This window comes from Falco rusticolus, chromosome 3, assembly GCF_015220075.1.
Source record: "Falco rusticolus isolate bFalRus1 chromosome 3, bFalRus1.pri, whole genome shotgun sequence".
NCBI lineage: Eukaryota > Metazoa > Chordata > Aves > Falconiformes > Falconidae > Falco > Falco rusticolus.
In genome coordinates this window covers 59,735,035-59,755,014 of record NC_051189.1, presented here as the reverse complement: position 1 = coordinate 59,755,014, position 19,980 = coordinate 59,735,035, and the positions used below count along the sequence as shown (strand labels likewise).

Below are 19,980 nucleotides of genomic sequence, written 5' to 3'. Positions count from 1 at the left end.
TATAGTGATAATATAAAGCACTTTTAAATCCTTCAGGAGTGAAGGCATAAATAAATTTCATAAACATCACTTGTAGAATAAGGCCCTGCTATAAAATTCGTCAAAACCAATGCAGCTGGCCACAGGAGGATTATCCTACTAGAACGGAAAACTTCTGGAACTGTGTCATTACCACAGTGATTTCTTTCATCGTCTCTCTTTTGTAGTTGGCCTAGAGGGAAAAACAAGGTTCAGGGGTAGCACTGGGAGAAAAATGCAGTTTTCCTTCAGCTCTATTATCCCCAATTTATATCCTAACTACTGGCAAATTGTTGGCAAAGGTGTATAACTGAACAGCCTGATTTGCTACCAGGTAATGGGACCAGTGCATTCCCAGCCCAGCTCCACCGAGTGCAAAAGCCTTTCTTTTTCACTGCCAAAACCCAGGGTCTCTAAGTTGAACAGATGCCACAATTACATATGTTGGAAACTACTGGAACGCTCACGCATAGAGACAGCTGAAAACAGAAACTAAAGATAGGCAAAAGAAAATAACCTTTTTTATGGAGAAATGCAATGATCAGAAAAACTCCATTCTACAACTGAAGCAGAAGCCAGTGTAATTAAATTTTAATAACTGCATCCTTGCTGCACTCCCACTACAGCAGCAAGATGGTAGCCCCAAAAGAAACAGCTGCCCCAAAGACATATAAAGTTTTAAGCAAACCTTGGACCAATAAATATAATTTCTCAACTTCTGCATATGTTTTAAACTTAGCTGAAATAAAATACAAAAGAAAACAAAACAAACACAAACACAAAAAAAGGGGAAAAGAGAAAAGAATAAAGCAGCAAGGTTCTGATTTTTCCAAGTCTTGATTTAATTGCCATTGCTTTTCCAAAGGTTGTGGGTACAGTTCTCTCCTTTTCACTGCTCTACTTTAAGTTGACCAAAAGGTGAACTTGCTGCATTTTTTCTTTTTTTAAAAATATTTTTATAAAGTCCTATGCAGGTATGTCAAAGACTGGCAGAGATCAAGGGTCTTGCCTGGGATTTAATATTCAGGATCAGACTCAAAATCCACTTCATTGTGGAATAATATCGTGGAAACACATGTATTGATTTCCACTGGCTTTGTGGGAAAATTATGTGAGAGATTCAGAGCAAGCTGAGCAGAGGAAAGCCTAATGGCATTATTCTGACTTCACAGAGAAGAATAATCACATTGATATGACCATATCGGTATTAGGAAGAACTTGCATGTTCCTCATCTACTTTACATAACATCTTTATGCAGCAATGTTGTGAATAGATAATGAAAAGATACAGCACAACAGATAAAGAACTCTGAACAACCAAGTGGGTAGAAAAACAAGAAAGGACTAACAGTCTTCCCCTGACCCAGGTGACAAGCATACAAATCTGGTTTACTTTAGTCAAAGACTGAGTGTCCACATAGAAAATGTTTTGGTGTCCATGACGTTCCTGCCCCAACCATACACTGAACAGTTAGGCTATTGTCTCTGTGACCCAGTTTATAACATAACTACTTCAGACAACCACTATATAGTGAAATTAATAATCATGCCTAATGACTATTGATATTTGCGGAACTTTTCTGCCTACTGCTTTGATAGTGGCCATATCCAAAGCATGTCTGCTGCCCCAAAAACTGCTTTGAATGTTGGCCTTGTCTACTTGCCTACTGAATTAAAAGTCAAAGAGGCTGATCTGTGACAATCTGTGGTGCCTGGCACCAACCAAGCAAAGAATAGTTGCTGGGTGAAATGAGGTGGCTATTAAAGGAACATGTTGGACAAAGTCATGGTTATCACATGCAGTAAAACCACTTTCCAAATTTCTTGACAATGGAAAGCAATGGTTTGAAATTAGTCCGTTAAGCACTGTGAAGCCCCAGAGACACAGTGAATCTTATCTACCAGTGAGATCTGGGGATCAAGTCACCAAGAACCCATTTTCATGAAAGAATGTATATGCCTTGGAATATGCCTTGGGAGAGTGGGGAGTGAATGGGATATTGCTGTAGCCAGCTCCAAGCAAGCTAAGTTTCAGAGCACGTAGACTCAGCACAGTGAAACCTAGCACTGCAACCCAGAGTGTGCACATAACGGTGCAGAGAGGGAAGTGGTTCTCAGCACAAAGGTGCCACTGAATTATAAGGTGCTATTTTATTTTTCACTCAGATCTTTACTCCAGTAAAACTCCCAATAAAGTAAATGAAATAAAATGATCAAGTGTAGTAGTCAAATGACATGCTAGCTTGATAAGACTGTTTCACGAAGTAGCACCTAAAGTATCATAAAACTGGAAAACCACTACAGTTATGCTAAGCTTGCAGAATGATTTATACATTTTCTTCCAATGCATAATGTATACGTAGTAACTGAACCAAGGTGAAACCATAGGAGTTCTTAGCAGCATAGCGAATTAATGCACCAATAACAATCTTTTGAATAATTGGTTCATCTTTTGCTTAAGTCATGAGTGTAATTGTATTCAAGACCTTCTATGCTACAGCATCTGCTTTAGAGGTCTGGGACACAATATACCTACCTCCCGAAACTCTCATTAAAACCTAGTCACATCCTTTACACAGATAAACCATTCTTACTTTTTAATATTCACTCCAACTCATTTCAGTTTGTTTTGTTCAAGGCTGCAGCATCATTCTGGAATATGTTTAAGTTATTGGTATCTTTCTGTACTAAACAATGAAATTGTATGTATTTTGTAACAGGGTTCCTGGACTTGTACTTTCAATAGTTTCATCTCTGTCACAAGCAGATTTATTCCAAACCCCAAAGAAGCTCACATAATGCACTTTTCTTCAAACAACAGAATTACAATGAATAATAATTACTGTGCTGTGGTAGACAGAAGGAATCAAGTATCCTTCTGCATTAACATGCAAACGCTTCGGATTCGAGCCTTCCTGCCTCTAATAATTAGATTATCAAAGAGCTCTTCCCTAGAGAATGAATCAAGAGCTCGTATAGCATCCATTTAGCTGGAGACCCTGACACCTTATTTACTTTCAAACTACTTGGATCATTTTGCAATGCTCTCCCTTCCAGACTAAGAAGAACTTGTCTCCTTTGGGTGAATATATTCTCTCTCTGGTGCAAATGCTTAAGGAGAGGCTCAGAACTAAAAAAGAGAGAGCGATGAATGCCAGTCAGGAATTGTGTGAAGAAGGATTGGCCAGACAATGTGAGAAGCCTTCCTCCCTGCCCGCCAAGTGCTGTGTCTGGCCCTAGGGAGGAGTTTGGGAGTTCAACTGTTAAAATTGAAGGTATGAATGATGCAAGAAATCAGAAGTGGGAAGAAAAAAGTACTGCAAAGTCAGAACAGATTTTAACTCTGCTAACACCCTACTTTATTGAGAAGATTTCATTACTGGGTCAATTTCATTGCCCCAGCCAGACCTACCCTGGGGCTTAAGTTTCAATCTCTTCTGTACAGCAGCTTTTGACTGCTTTACCTACCTACCTCTTGCCGTGACCTAGCCCTCAGCCCTGGCCACAGCTCACCTTTCTCCGCATAGAGCCCTTCTAACTCATGGCGCTGTTTCTGTCTTCAAGGAGAGTGAAAAGCAGCTACTTCTGTTGCCTGCCCCGAGGCACTGTCAGACAGCTGCCTCCTTAGCTCTGCACCTCCCCCGTTCAAATTCTGGAAGAATTTCAGGCAGCTCAGTGGTTTGGACTATCTCAGACCTGCCAAGCTAGTTAACATACAATTAAATTGCATACTGCTTGGATGAGCAAAATCAGGCCAAAATTGTTCTCAAAGGGAGAAAAGGGGATGATACAGGGTGAATGGCAAGGAGGTGAGGGGTTATGGGACAGTAAGAAGGCATGGAAGGAGAATTTGTGACTCAGCCCCTTTGCACAGCTCTCACACATTCCCAGCCCCACCTCCACAGCTGCAAATCTCACATTGCTCAGGATACAACCTAAAACCTTAAATCTATTTGCTAATTAATTTCTCCCGATCTGGACTTAGCTTCTACGATCACACAGACTTTTTTATTACACATGCCACCTCCCTAGCTATGAGATATTTTTCCCTTTAACATTTTTCCTTTTGCAGCATTGAGAAAGGCAACCAGGTTTAAAAGCCTTACGCTTCTAATGCTGTAGAAGTTTTCAAATTATATCCAAAGCAAAACAATCTCAATGTGTGTGTGTGTGTGTGTGTGTGTGTGTGTGTGTGTGTGTTGAACCAGCATTTGGAAACATTCAACACCATTGTAACATTTTCATTTGTTTTCAGGGAATGAAGTTTAAGCAGAACAATATAGACCCCATTCTCAGCACAAATTAACTTAGCTCTAGTTTCTGTTTGAGGATTTCTTCTACACTCAGGAATGAAACTACATGTAACTTTCAGCTGATTTGTTAAATAGAGTGGAGACTCACACTTTCAGAATAGAGATACTGTTCTATTGTTACAATCCATCATACAGTACTAATGCATAAAGGGCTACAATTATTAACCTTGAGGGTTTTTTCTTCTACAACAAAGCCACAAACATTAATTCATAGAAAATGCTGTGGGATGAAATAGCTCCTGTGGTATTATAAAAACACAACAAAGCTGTGGGGCTGGGAGGGAGCAGTATTTCCTAAACTCTGTGGAAAAGGCCACAAAGATGGCTGATTATCTTTTGCCAGTATCAAACTGAGAACGGCTGTAGGAGGTGCTGTGATATGAATACGTACGTAGAAGACATCTACTAATTGCTCACCTTTTCTTCATTACCAGCACGACGCCCAGAAATATGATGACAAACAGCAAGATGCCTGCAATGACTCCAGCAATTTTGACAGTATGGTCGGTCTGCTTCTCAGGCTCTGGGTCTGGTTTTCGAGTGGCAGCCCCTATGGAATCAGTAAAAGGAAGAGAGGAGAGAGAAAAAGAATAAGGATGTTATTCTTTTGGTGTTTATACATTTAACCTACCAATGCCATTAGTCTTATCCAGGGCCAACAGATATCAATGCTTGATCTTTTAAGAAAAAAATTGTGCTTTCATATGCATTGACAGGAATATAATTCTTCATACTCTTCCGTGACATTTTGCAAGACCACAGCACAGGCGGGGTAACACTGCCAGCCCTGACCCTTTTATAAGAGCCTCTTTACAGATTCACAAATTTCTGTATTTTTATTATCTGTGCTGGCTCCCTTTTCTTTCTGCCATTTAGAAACTTGCTAACAGCACAATAACTATCCTAAGCCTTTATCCAAATTTGATTTGCTGGAACATTTTCCTCAATTATTTTTCATAAATGAAGCTGTAATTCCATAACATATTAGCTTAAACACCTGGAGAAGTGAGATAAGCTCATTTACCACGCATTTTACCCACAATTGTTTTTTACACAATAGCCTTTTTTTTTTTGCCTTTGGAAATCTAAATCTAGGTCACATCTGGTAGGCAAAAAGACTCCTTCTAAGCAATTTATTCACAAAGTGGGAAGCAGCTGATGATCACACCACTGGCACCTACATTTAATATCTGTTTAAATGAGATAACCAGTGCCTTACAGCAGCTACTGTCTTAGCTCTTCCAGCTTCTCCATTTTAAAAAAATAACATCGTTTGTACTGTTTACTGAATAATGTGATGGAACGTCAAACCCATGTCTGATGAAATATCCATTTCGTCTACTAAAGGAGTTCAGGATGAAAAATCTTAAGGAAGTAACATTCAATTCACTAAACTGATTTTATTTTTTTTATGGAGTTCCATTTTTTTTTTTAATCAAAACATGACAGCATTCATCATTTGAGACACCATGCCATAAAGTGGACACAGGGATTTATGGATCACCTTCCTGCTGTAGCTTTTTTGGGAAGGGAGAAGGAAGAGTAAAGACTAAGCAAAATATAATATTTTAAGATTGCATTCTTATTTCACTGTCTGGGTTTCACAGAGGATTTTAAAAGCACCAATTATAATTTACTTGTTTCTTTACTTCCTTTTTTCAGAAAGAAAGCAAATTATTGACTGATTTACATGCAGAGATATTTTCTAAAAAGTACAATGCAAACATTTCCAATAATTCTTCTCAGTTGTAACCAGGATATTCTAAGATGGTGAGTACTTCTGAGTGCCCACAGTCACACTTTTGGCCTACATCTTCAAAACTCCTTACCAGGAGGAACGTCAGGAAAATCTGGCAATTCATACTGCTATCAGAAAAGGTGAGAGCCTTTAATTAAAATATATTGATAGCTAACTGCAGGAACCAAGTTCTTTGGAAAATTCTGGCCACGGTACTTTTTGTGAGTGGTAAGTGAGAGATGATGACCTGCTGCCTGTCTCTGTGCCTAGTCCCACCAGAATACTAGTTCGACAGCAATACAATCTATTGCTAATACAAAATACAATTCTGAATTAGTAAAATTCTTACTTCATGTGAGTAAAGGTAAGAGAATATGACTATTTTCGTCAATGCAGATGCAAAAAATTATGTTATAAACAGTTCTAATGTTATTTTCCTTGTGTCATATATAAATAATTTTGTTAAACCCTGTATTGCTGTAATCTGGATGACGCTCACAACTATAGCAGATATTTAGAAGATATCTAGAGCATCTCTATGCAAAAGGCAGCTGTTGAGTTGAACTTGGCAAACAGGGAACAGTGAATAAAGTATAATGCAAATGATAAGACATGATAAGGACTTCACAGTCCTCTTTTAAATCTAAAACCCAAGCAGGGAAGAATGTAAAGTCAAGAACAAGCAGTATCTTTTTAGAAGTAATTTCTAAGACTGGTCTATTCTTCATTATCTCCTTCAGGCTACCTCACTCTACTGGTATATTCATTGGTAATGTCTTCTTAAAATCAAATTCTGCCTTATGGTTTCATTCCTTTTATTAAGGCTTCCAGTGCTAGTTTTGGGATCATGAATGCTAAACGTTAAAAGTAAGTAAAGCCAGCCTTGTTACATTTTCACACGGGACTCTCAACTATCCAATGTGTTTTATTTCAGTGTCATGTCTGACAGCACAGGGTGCTCACTTCAGTGGAACTAGTTAGACTTACACTATGCAGAGAAGATAATACCAAAATCATATTCAGAGCACACACATTTTCTGCATATCATGGAGCACAACTTTCATGAAATGCTTTCAATGACACAAAGCATTACCCTCTTGTGAGTCATGTACAAGCTGGGACATAATCCACCATTATTGCAAATTCTCCAAAGAAAGCCTACACAAGAAGAGATATAGAGCCTACCAACAGGACACTGAAACTCCCATATTGTATCATCTATTGATTATCCGGTTGAGGGATCATCTCACATTGTCTAAGAAAAGCGCATGTAATGCTACCCCGAGTTAAAAACAGGGTAAAACTGCCCACCATGGACTCAGCCTGACTCATAACAGAGATTGTTTTAAACTGGAAACATCATGTTTCACATGAGTTTTTAAAACTCCTATCACTAATTATTATGAAAACCCAAATATTAGCATTATCTCAACTCTCCTTTGGTTCCATTCAGCATTTCATTCATTCCCTGACAGAATGTTGTTCCTTTCCTGATGTCTGCGGGTTCCAAAATCCGCTTGGATAAACAAACCAAATTTGCCACCTTTCACTTTTCTTGAGCATCCCTTGAGCCTTTTAGTATTAGAAATTCTAGATCAACTTTCTTAATTTTATTTGATACTGTTTAGTCCTTTAACATACCTCAGTTTTTCTACAACAGGGTTTTTCAAAATAGTTGTGTTCTACCCCATTCTTTGTCCCCCTTAGCATTCTGTTTGACTTTATTTCAGCATCAGATAGACACTGAACAGGTCACTGGTGTATTGTTTACAGTGAACCCTGCATCTCTTTCTTCAGTGCAGTGTTCAGTTTTGAACGCTTTATGAGTTAAAAGTCATTCAAATTTACATCTGCTGAACACTACACAGCATTTACCAAGACTGAAATTAGAGGTGGTACTACTTCATTTTGCTTTTGTCCTGCTGAAATTCTTCACAGTCCTGTGTGAATTCTGCTAACCCACATCACCTGACATCACAGTTAAGAGCTGCTGCACCAACTCTGACTCTTCCACATATTTAATAGACGTAATGTACAGCATACAATATTAAACCTTAAAGTGCATTAGCTACAATAAACGCTGGCAGTTTACTCCTCTCTGGTTTCTGTCAGATAGGTAAATTTTGATCCAGAATAACACTTGTCACTCACCTCGTAATTACTTCTTAACTGACTTTTAACCTACAGCCTCACAGGCAATTGCACTGGCACCATGGAGAGAAAGGTGAACTGCGTGTAAGAGAATTGAAGCAGCTAGGGGCAGTAGGTCTGAAATTCATTTTGCCACTTGATAAACCACAATGTCTATTTGTGCTTTTAGTTTTGTTTGTATGTTTTTGAGAGAGATTTGGAAAATTATTATTGCAAGTCTAAAAAAATGATGCCATGGTTTCTCTCTTACTCTGCTGCGCTGACACATACTAAAAAAGTTTAGTGAAATATAATCTTTCTTCACAGAAATTGTGTTAACTATACACTATAGTATCATTATATTACAGTTCTGGCATTTTATTCTATTTATTATTGTCGTTTCAACCAGTTTCTCTGACATAGTCATTTTTAATCTCCTTGATCACCCTTGAGCCTTTAAAAATACATAGTTACAAGACTAGTGGAGTTCTGTATCTCCAGTAAAATAGCTGTTTTTAATGACAGAGTGCATACTGTTCACAACAGCTGAGCTAAGCTCACTGCATTTTCCTCACAACACTGGGTCTAATGACTTACTTGTTTGTTTTTTTTTTAATTTGTTTTACTTTTAAGCATTTGGTTCTACCTTTGTTCACAGAAGCCTGACTTTAAACTTTGCACAATAACCTCACTTCTGTTTTCTTGCTGAGGACTGTCTGGGCTAGTAGAGTTAGAATAATAAAGGCCAAACTGACACCTATACTGTGGTCCAGCTGTAGAAAGGCAATAGGTCAATGAAGAGCAGAGAGTGCAAAACAGCTTAAGGGAGATGTTTAGAAAATGAAATTACAGATAAATGTTTCCAGCCAGTTTAAAAAGGATTACGGTGATGACTCTGGGAAGTCCTAACCTGCTGAGAACAAACTAGAGTGCTTCCTGCCAGAACTGAAAAGAGATACACTTATAGATAAACCCCAAGGTACCACAAAACCCAGCAAAGTTTTTCCACAGGCTTCTGCACTGAATAAGGTGGAAGACAGGAACATTGTTTGGTTCCACACCCTTAGTTGTTTATTTTTCTAATTAATCTAAGTGATTCCAATTTCCCTTTTACTTATTTATTGCCAATTCTTTGTGGCTTTCCCTACAGCAGCATTTAAAATGTGAAACATCTTTTTTTTCTTCAATTAGAAAAAATGGCATTCAGCTGGCCTGATTTATGAGTCACATTTTGTTCCGTATTTTGCAAAATCCAGTGATAATATTTTTAAGTAGTATCCATGAGGCACCTAAACATTTTATTTCACTTATTTTTGACTTTCAGACCTATTCTATTAACTTTTTCTTAATATTGGAATCTCCTTCTTTAAAGTTTAGTGATTACTCAGCGGCTTCGTGGTATCTTATCTCCTCTTCAGATTGAGAACTGAGTTATATTCTAGTCACTAATATTTAGAGTCTACCATACTATGAATTCTTAAATTACTTCATGCAGTGAAATTTCTATTTCTGTACCACGGGTTAGAAGACTGGGCAAAAAAAATATCTTTCATTGAAGAATTTCTAGCTCTCATCAGAGACATACAGGTCTGGTATTAAAATTATAGGAATAATTTGTGATATGTGGAAAATGGTTCTGCCACTTCCTTGGGTGGAAAATTTCCCTTTCCTTTCTCACTAGTGCTGTGTTATTGACCAACCCCCAAAATTCCTAAACAAGAATCTCCTGTAGGTAGTTTATAAATAGAGAAGTTCAAGCAGAAATATTCCTTATTAAAATGGAAGCAAAGACTAACCACTAAAAGAACTAGCCAATCAAAATATCATTCTTTTAAGTATTTTGTTTTTCAAAACCAATGAAATTGTTCTTCAGTAAAGGAAATGGACCTCTACCAAACTGAGCAAAAACTCTCCCTCCTTTTCTTTTTGTAAATGAACAAGGTTTGGACTTGCTTTTCAATCTTTATTAGTCCCTTCCAAAAAAAAATGTAGTTAGAAATGACTGACCGTTGTATAGAAATGAACGATTAATAAAATAACCCTGGCTCAATAGTCTAGGAGTTTCTAGTTATGCTTTGAAAAAAGAGAATAAGATTAAAGCTGTTAGTAGTAAAAATCAGCTATAGATTGTTTTGTCTAAAGCAACCCTTAAAAAATCAAGACATTTCTTCTCCTATTTGAACCAACAAGTAATTCCTTCCTTTAATTAATTCAACTGGTCCAATTTTATTTCTTCCACTCAAGGATGGCCATAGCTGATGCCTTTTTTACTTGCATTCTGCAGTTTAAAGCTCTTAAAAGGTACTCGCTTGATAAGTCACTCACAAGCCTTTCTAACTGGGATAAAACTGACTGTGACAAAACAAGAAAGGAAACAAATATGCCTGTTCTACTGGTATGAAAAGAGGTGCTCCACAGAGGTAGGTCCTTCTTGTAAATGTCAAATGATTTAGGAATTCCAATCCTGTGTCACAAACTGCAAAATACATCTGAATGGGGCAGTAGTAAAAAATGTCCAGTTTCCTCCAGAAGTTCACAAGTGTCCAGTGATGGATGGCTAACTTTACAAGCCTTTAAAATAATAATACAGTTAGTGCAGATTGTCCTAGTTTCCAATTCAAACTTGAGACTAACTAACTTGTTGTGTTAGTGAGTATCCCATGATTTTTCTATGCAGGCAGTGTGATCCAGCTATCACATCTCAGCACCTACTTATTGCACAGAGCAAGTCAGGAAAATGAAACATTCTATCCCTGTGTGAGAGTAGCACTGTGATTCTGTGGAAGAAATCATCCAAAATGGTACAAGGCGGAAGAGAGGCAGAGAGGTGTGATGCTTCCTTGGAACACCCTTCACTATCACTAGGATCCTATAATTCCTGCCACAAAGTAAGCAGACTGAAAAGATCAGAGAACTTGGCTTCAAAGACTGCCCATGCTCTCCAAGGACAGCACAGATTACAAAGGCTACTATCAACATTACTCTCTACTAGTTGTATGATAGTAGGATCTAGAAGCTCTAAATCAGATTGGGAGCCCCACTGTGCTAAGAAAAGTGCAAGCACACAGCTAAACAATCTTTGCCACTAAAAGCATACTATGTAGCTGAGCTAGGATTTAACGGGCAGGTGTAGCAACTGCAGGTGGGAGAGGGAGGCAAATACCCCTAAGAAAATGCATTTACAATACCCAAATCAATGAACGCTTCCATCCTTCCCGTTCTTTTAGCTAGCTGGTATCACTCAGCATTTCCAGTTAATAACACAGTAGAAACAGATCTTCAGAAGTGATTTGAGGGACAGGGTACTGGTTTTGTGGATGAGACGCAGGTTAGGGTGTTCCAAAGGAAAAAAAAAAATGACATAAAGGTTCATAAACATAGAGATAGAAAAAGCAGAGGTGCCAAAAGTAAAGGGCTGGGATAAAATTGACTGTGACAAAATAAGAAAGGAAACAAATATGCCTGTTCTACTGGTATGAAAAGAGGTGCTCCACAGAGGTAGGTCCTTCTTGTAAATGTCAAATGATTTAGGAATTCCAATCCTGTGTCACAAACTGCAAAATACATCTGAATGGGGCAGTAGTAAAAAATGTCCAGTTTCCTCCAGAAGTTCACAAGTGTCCAGTGATGGATGGCTAACTTTACAAGCCTTTAAAATAATAATACAGTTAGTGCAGATTGTCCTAGTTTCCAATTCAAACTTGAGACTAACTAACTTGTTGTGTTAGTGAGTATCCCATGATTTTTCTATGCAGGCAGTGTGATCCAGCTATCACATCTCAGCACCTACTTATTGCACAGAGCAAGTCAGGAAAATGAAACATTCTATCCCTGTGTGAGAGTAGCACTGTGATTCTGTGGAAGAAATCATCCAAAATGGTACAAGGCGGAAGAGAGGCAGAGAGGTGTGATGCTTCCTTGGAACACCCTTCACTATCACTAGGATCCTATAATTCCTGCCACAAAGTAAGCAGACTGAAAAGATCAGAGAACTTGGCTTCAAAGACTGCCCATGCTCTCCAAGGACAGCACAGATTACAAAGGCTACTATCAACATTACTCTCTACTAGTTGTATGATAGTAGGATCTAGAAGCTCTAAATCAGATTGGGAGCCCCACTGTGCTAAGAAAAGTGCAAGCACACAGCTAAACAATCTTTGCCACTAAAAGCATACTATGTAGCTGAGCTAGGATTTAACGGGCAGGTGTAGCAACTGCAGGTGGGAGAGGGAGGCAAATACCCCTAAGAAAATGCATTTACAATACCCAAATCAATGAACGCTTCCATCCTTCCCGTTCTTTTAGCTAGCTGGTATCACTCAGCATTTCCAGTTAATAACACAGTAGAAACAGATCTTCAGAAGTGATTTGAGGGACAGGGTACTGGTTTTGTGGATGAGACGCAGGTTAGGGTGTTCCAAAGGAAAAAAAAAAATGACATAAAGGTTCATAAACATAGAGATAGAAAAAGCAGAGGTGCCAAAAGTAAAGGGCTGGGATAAAATTGACTGTGACAAAATAAGAAAGGAAACAAATATGCCTGTTCTACTGGTATGAAAAGAGGTGCTCCACAGAGGTAGGTCCTTCTTGTAAATGTCAAATGATTTAGGAATTCCAATCCTGTGTCACAAACTGCAAAATACATCTGAATGGGGCAGTAGTAAAAAATGTCCAGTTTCCTCCAGAAGTTGCCTCAGCATTTCTACCCTTATCTCCCCCACGAATGCAAAAAAGAGTACCCTCATTTTTAAGTCTGTAGCAGCATTACTAGTGTTATGAGAAGACAAACCAGTCCAACATGCTTTTTATTTGAGCTTCAAGTTCAGTGCAGATGTCAGGATTTGTGACTGTCTTGGAGAAGACCCAAAACACATACAGATTTGTAGATGAAATGAATTACCACCCTGGCTAGTCTGTTAATACTGTAAGTGACTGGCATTCAGTCCTCATCTGCTAGCCAGCATCTACTCTGCTAACAAAGTCTTTGTTTTATTACTGCTGGTAGAACTCCAGCTAAGGGAGAACGTTCTCCCTCCCCTTCCTCATTGTTAGCTTTCAAATCCGTGTTCCTAGTTCTCCTTTGAAACTGCACTGCTTTTTTGTCCATATGGTAGAAGTTATGAGGTGTTGCTGGGCAGGGTATAATTTGTGACAGAAGGTGGTTTTGATCAGTATTTTTTTTTTCAGTTTTCTCTCTCTACTCCATGCTTTGAATATATTAGTTTTATAAATTCCTCAGAGTATGGTCTGCTTTACTTCTCTTTTTACAGTATTTTTCTTTTTCTGTTCCTGGCTTCTTTTGGAAATGCTCATGTATAAACTGCTTTTTACACAGGGCAGGGATTAGGTTTTCTTTCTGTTTTGCTGAGCACAGGAGCCGTTTAAGTTCTGAAATCGATGTATCCTGATTTTCTCTCCGATGATGTGTTAGCACTTACTAAATCTATTTTTTTAATGTCTTGGACAGAGGGAAAATAGCACTTATATTTCAGCAGAGGAGTATCTTCTCTTTAATTTATGATCATTGGTACAATACATACTGCTGTGTACAGCTCTTCCTTTCCTAAAAAAGACTTCTGTACTTCCATAAGACATCCATCCTGATTTGGTAATTGGTTTTTTGTGGGTTTTGGTTTTTTTTTTTTAAATGCAGGGAAAAACAGCCTTGTCAAAAGACCTATGCTAAGAAGGGACTATCAAAATAAGGCTCCACTGTGCAACAATAATTATGAATTATTAATTTTGTTTGTGATATTCTTTACAAAAATGTAAATATAAGCAACAAAACTGCATGAAAAGAAATGCAAAGAACTACTTCACTGATGAATATGACTCATTTAACTGACTATTAAATGAACTGCATCTCTCACTGGTGGATGATTCATGTCGGTGCATGTGAGCAAAAAGACTTTTTTTGTTAAACATCTGTGTTTCTGGTTGTCAGGAATAATAACATTCTTTACAAAACATACCTAAAACAAATAAAGTTCCCAGTTTGAAACATATCTTTGATCTCATCACAATCTATTTTTTAATGGGATTTTAATCCAGGCCTCTTAGACTGGATTTTTCTGAAGACTCTGAAGGCTCTTATCTCCTTCTTGGAAATAAGTAATTTCCTAAGGAAAAAATATAAAGCCTTTGGACCCTTAAGCTGTCAAATGGCCCTGAAGGGTACCCCCATGCACTTTAGCTATTTTATGAAGAAAAAAGTCTGGTTACTTATTTATAAGTACTCACTCTGTGTGGCCAAAGAAGCAGCCATAATGGTGCACACCACAGACCTCTGCATCAGCAAAGGGAAAGGTCAGGGCAGCATATCTGAAAGACAGACCCCACCACTGAAATAAAAGATCAAATCCTCCCGACTACTATGGAAAGAAGAAATCAGGCTTCTTTACCAAACTGCCCTCTGACTACTCAAACACAACAAAGGTCAATATGACTTCATGAAATGTAAATTTCGAATCGAGAAGGTTGACTGAGGAGCAATGAGAACATACTTGCATCAAACTAGCTGTATACATGTAGGTCTCATACTGAATAAAGATGAGGAGGTTTAAGAACTAAGTACCAACAAGGGCTGGGACTGTAGGTGTCTCAGTATTTTGAAATGCAGGGCTGGTACCAGCTTACATTGTGTGCAAGAGGTCTGACTTGTAGCCACTGGAAGTGCAACAGCATCTTACAAATCTGACTTCAGTGAACAAGAAGTCCTAGAAGTATAATGTACAACAAGGGGAGCTGTTAGCCTTAAAACGTTTGATTTTATGGTTTTCTACATATCCTCAAGCCAACAGTACTCAGAATAAAAAAGTGACTCTCACATTAGCTCTAAGAAAATTAAAGCAGTCAGTCCAGACTGATCCTGTCCATACGTAATGCATTTTTAAGCGAGTCAGCACCACTTTTTAGCCACTCCTACAGAAGCAGAGGACAATTTATCATGACCCTCCCCAAGGACATTTTGAATTTCACCTATTGCTGAAGGAGATCTGTTTGTCTCTCATGCTTTCAACACCAGATCTGCTTCTGAAACTATACTGCAGAACGTCAAATACCAGACATCCCTGAAAGTTTATTTCAACTATCTTCTGCAAACAGGAGAGGTGTGGATTTGAAGCCTGAAGAGGGCTCTGCCCTCTTTAGGTTAGGTAAAATGTGGTTTTCTAGTACTCAGCTGGCCTCCACCAGGCAGGGAAGATGTGAACTCAGATCAGAGTAATATTTCTGGAGCTGACCTACTGAGGGTGAAACAGCTACAGAACTAGATGCTCTTGGCATGGACAAATAAAACTGTTTTATTTTCCACCTGTGAATGCAAGGGAACACATCCACCATGGGAACTGAGTAACCTGAAGCTATGGGTATGAAGTAGTGGAGTGAGGTACTATCTTCTGATCTTGCTGCCACTGAGGACTTCACTACAGGAACAATAATGAACAGTTCAAAATGGAAAGTCAGTGAAGACCTGGTTACTTTGCCAGCAGGATGAAGCGAGGGCAGGGACAGAAGGACAATATAGGATAGGAATCCCACTGGTAGGTTTGTATATCCATGCATTTTTGGCTTATGATGCCACTGGCTCAAGAGATGAGGCTGACATTCCTGGTGATTTCCACTACCAGCCTCCCTCTACATTGTATCCGTTATGAAAGGTTCTTCAGAAATCCTTTAAAAACAATCATACTCTCAGATTTTACTTATCATTACTCACTACCTACCTATTTTCTTGGAGGAAAGCATAACATAGCTCATTCTGCTCAAAGATAAATGGAATTATACATGCAATGATGCATGCAGAAAGGTAAAATATATTTTTGATAAATTTATAAAAATCAGGGAAAAGACAATTTTTTTTTAAAAAAGCATTTTCACAGTCAACACTGTTTTGGGGCAGGAAGGTTGGCTAGAGGAACTTGAAAGGAGAATCAGGACAAGAAAGAAAAATAATTCCACAGAATTCTAAATCTGTCTCTGGGTCAACACAGCACAGAAATTCGTTTGTTCATATTTCAGAAGCATTTACAGTACTGCCAATAAAAAACCTGTCCGAACTGAAGCAATGTTAGATAAACCAAGATTCTAGTACAGGGACAAGAATAGAAAAGGGCTCCTCTGAATGGTTATCACTGATTTACATTTCATTTTTCATATATTTTCTGTAGCTGTTAGGGGTTACACAAAAATCTCCCATCTGTCCTATTTGATTAAGCATGCCTTGGTCATTTTTCTCATCAGTCCTTTTAATATCACTTTTAATTATGGACACATTTACTCATAACCAGAAGCTGTCAAATTCAGTGACAACATACTGGAAAGTGCAAAATATAACCATTTTGCTTCAAAAAGATATCATGAATACTTTGCTTCTAACCAATGACAAGTTACCGTTTTTCCCATTTCCTTTTGTGCTTCTGATGTGAACTCAAAAGATGAACAGAACCTGAAAGTACTGTATTTCTCTTTTTGTCAGCTTCAAACTATGTGAGACGGCAACTTCCACTCCCTTCTACGCAAGATTGTGACTCAGCTTTAACTTGCATGGGAGTCTTTGTGGTCAGCAATAACGGAAAATCAGATAAAGAGAAGGAAATGAAAGTTCAAAGTTTTGGAGAAATAAAAAGATGAAAATACACACATATACTTGAATGCCTTTCCCAGAGATCTAAAATCATTAGGTCTTGCAGTCAAACACCATTACTGCAGAAAAAGACATTTCAATATAATGTCTGGAGAAGCAGGTGTTAAAAAGCCATCAATAACTACAGTTATGGCTTGCACGTGTTGAGTTATTCCTCCAAGTAGACAAACGCAGCTTAGATATTTACTAAGATTTCAGTTATTTCAAGGAATCTAAACTGAGTGAATTGCTGAAACACTATTTTGCCCAAGGTAGTATGTTCTGTGTCTTTTGACAGTACTACTGTCTTCTTTGCTGTACTACTCTATTTAACCATAACACATTTTAACATTCACTTATACATTAACACAGAGGTAATCCATGTAATATTGAATTTAACATTTGTTAAACTTTCCACTGTTACAAACACCAGAGAACTGCAGTTCCTAAGAACTACAGGTTCTTTTACCCACAACTGGTCCCACATTTTCTTTCAAATTAAAATTCTAATTGCTTAGCATTTTATGAATACAGTCAATAACTACAGATGGGAAACATTGAAATTCACAGGTTTTTTTAGTTACTAATTATATCTCTGAGTTTCTCTCTCTTCCCTTGCCTCTCCTTAATTTGTCATTGTGGTACATGCAAAACATGTTCTGCTTTGAATGTAAAAATCAGAGGCTTTTCTTTTTTTTTTTTTTTTTAAATACAGAAATGAAATAACACACTATACGACGTACTACCATGCTGTAAAAATTACCTACTGGTATTTTTGCTTTGCTTTACATTTTCTGCTTCTCTTTAGACTGCTGATGTTGAAATATTTTGGATTAGATGTGACACTGACTGGTGCTACACAGATGGCAGAGACTCCTTCAGTTTCTTAAGAATTTATTCTGGTCAGTTCATTCATATTGTTAGTTTCATAACTGGGTTTTATGTTTCCATTCTCTGTAATGAGATCAAGGTCTCATTGTGCCTCTCCCCCAGTCAAACTTCAAACAGCATCACAGATATCCTTACATTAAGATTACACATTACTGAGCAAATAGATTCTTTTTCAAGCTGGGATGAACTGAACAGAGTCCTCTTTAGTGGTTTAAGTCAAATTTTGTTCCTCTCTCTTTATGAAAGAGATATTTGATGCCGACACTTGGAATCATATTCTTCTCTCAGCTGTGGACTGGAACACTCAAATTTCCAAATCAGTTGTGTACTTGAGGGATGTAATGCATCTCCTGCAATGACTAACTATTAACTTTGTGGCAACCAACTTTTTAACTCCTCTGACTAAAAGACAAACTTCTACCATGCAAAACACACCTAATTAGGCTACTTGTCCTTCCTAATGTGTAGGGAAAGATTTAATATTTTCTTCTAGGTCATGGGATCTTCTCCAGCTGTTCTGTCCCAGGTCTGTAACACCTGGTGATACAGTGCCAGGGTGGCTGATGAACCCATATCTCCTTGGCCCCATATCTCCTTGGCCAACCACAAGCATCAACAGCCGGAGCAGAACTGCTGGTATGACCCTGTGCAGTTCATCCTCCCTACTTTCCTATTTACACAGGAGAGTTGCAAAGGTCCTACTGCCTCCAACCCAACCTGTTCAGAGTAAGAGGAACTGAATGGGAGGAGGTTCTGAACCCCTGATCAGAACCTCTGGCTTTTCTAGAAATGATTTGAACACGCTCCAAACTAAGACTGCTAATTCATTTTCAGAAAACTTTGTAGGAATTTTTATTATTGTAAAACATGAACTGGAGTACTTAATATTGCTAACAGAATCACATTGGTAACTGACTTCTAATCAGCTCAGGTTCTCTATTGTCTACAGCTGAAAAGGCCTTGCATTTATATTATGGGTTATTTCAGCATTTGTGAATTGTGACCGGCATTATTTTTAGGCCTTCTTTGACTAATTGTTTAACTTCAGCTCTTCTTCAGATGGTCTGTAGAAAATGTGCTTATGCTTAAAATCCCAGGTGCTTTGGCTCCACTGCCTTAAAAACAGAAAACCTGACATTTGACTGTGAAAAAGGGGAAAAAAAGAAGTAAAGGAAACAGTATCTCCCATGGCACTCCTGTATCCTCTTAACATTTTCTTGTAACTATACTGTTTTATAGATGAAACTGTCACGGCAAAAATGACAAATATAACACATAAAAGAACAAAAATGGGTAATAAATCACAAGTGACACTTCAGCCCATTGAAATGCATTCAGCCACTGCTGCAGAAAGTAGGAAGATTTCCTCTTGCTTTGCATTGTGCCTAGCTGAGCAAGAGGACCAGAATCCTTGAACAATCCGTAAAACAGTCGCCGAGGCCATTATGTAAAAACAGGCTTAGAATTTCACTTTGGAGATCCATTCTAACTCTGCTTTCCTTGTCACTTGGCCTTGCAACAGCATTGTAATACAGTTTTGACGTTACACCACAAAGACGCTTGCTCTCCCCTGGATAACTATCCACAGCTCTCACTGATGTAAACGCTGTTTAGAAGTATAAAGAGAAGAATAAACTCCTAAAATGGTCTATTCAACCTGCAGACAGACATATGCACACATAGCTTTGTTATTACAGACAGCACTGTAGTCTCAACTAGGAAACCATGGGTTCTCCATTACCTAAAATAGCACTTCAAGTTTCAACATGTCAGAACACATCTAAATCAACATTACACGGTTCAGCATTGAGAAAAATGAATGTGAATGACTGTCCAGCCCATGTTGCTGTACCTCAAATGCATTGTAAAGGACAACAAACCAGATAAACAGGAAAACACTCCTCAAATTCATGCCGTTGCGTTTTGTGCTAATAAACAGACTGTGTTTTCAGTAATATAGTATAAATCTGGAGAAAATCCCTTGACATAAAAAAAATTCAATGAGGCTGTGATTTAATAATTCAATGATTTCAGCTGATTTTTTCCACTTTTACGGTGGAATGGCTCAGAACAAAATCTGACCCATACCACAGCAATAAATCTTGCTATGTACTGAATACACATCTGAAGAAATCTGTATATTTTATTATGCTGTTAACCTCATAAGGGAGAAGAAACCAATTGGGATTATTTTATGACTGTTTTTAACATGGTTATAAAATATGCTGCTCATCTAGACCTTAAGGTATGCAGGGTAAAAATCATTT

The 19,980-nt window shown here is 38.0% G+C and overlaps 1 protein-coding gene across 12 annotated transcripts in view; it reads right to left on the bottom strand.

Moving 5' to 3' along the window:
- The window catches only part of PTPRM (protein tyrosine phosphatase receptor type M), a 482,524-nt gene that overhangs the window by 153,280 nt on the left and 309,264 nt on the right, over positions 1-19,980 (bottom strand). For all 12 annotated transcript variants that reach the window (XM_037380694.1, XM_037380695.1, XM_037380697.1 and 9 more), the window contains one exon: positions 4,749-4,881. In XM_037380694.1, coding sequence (XP_037236591.1) covers positions 4,749-4,881 — 133 coding nt within the window. The remainder of the gene's footprint in view (positions 1-4,748; positions 4,882-19,980) is intronic.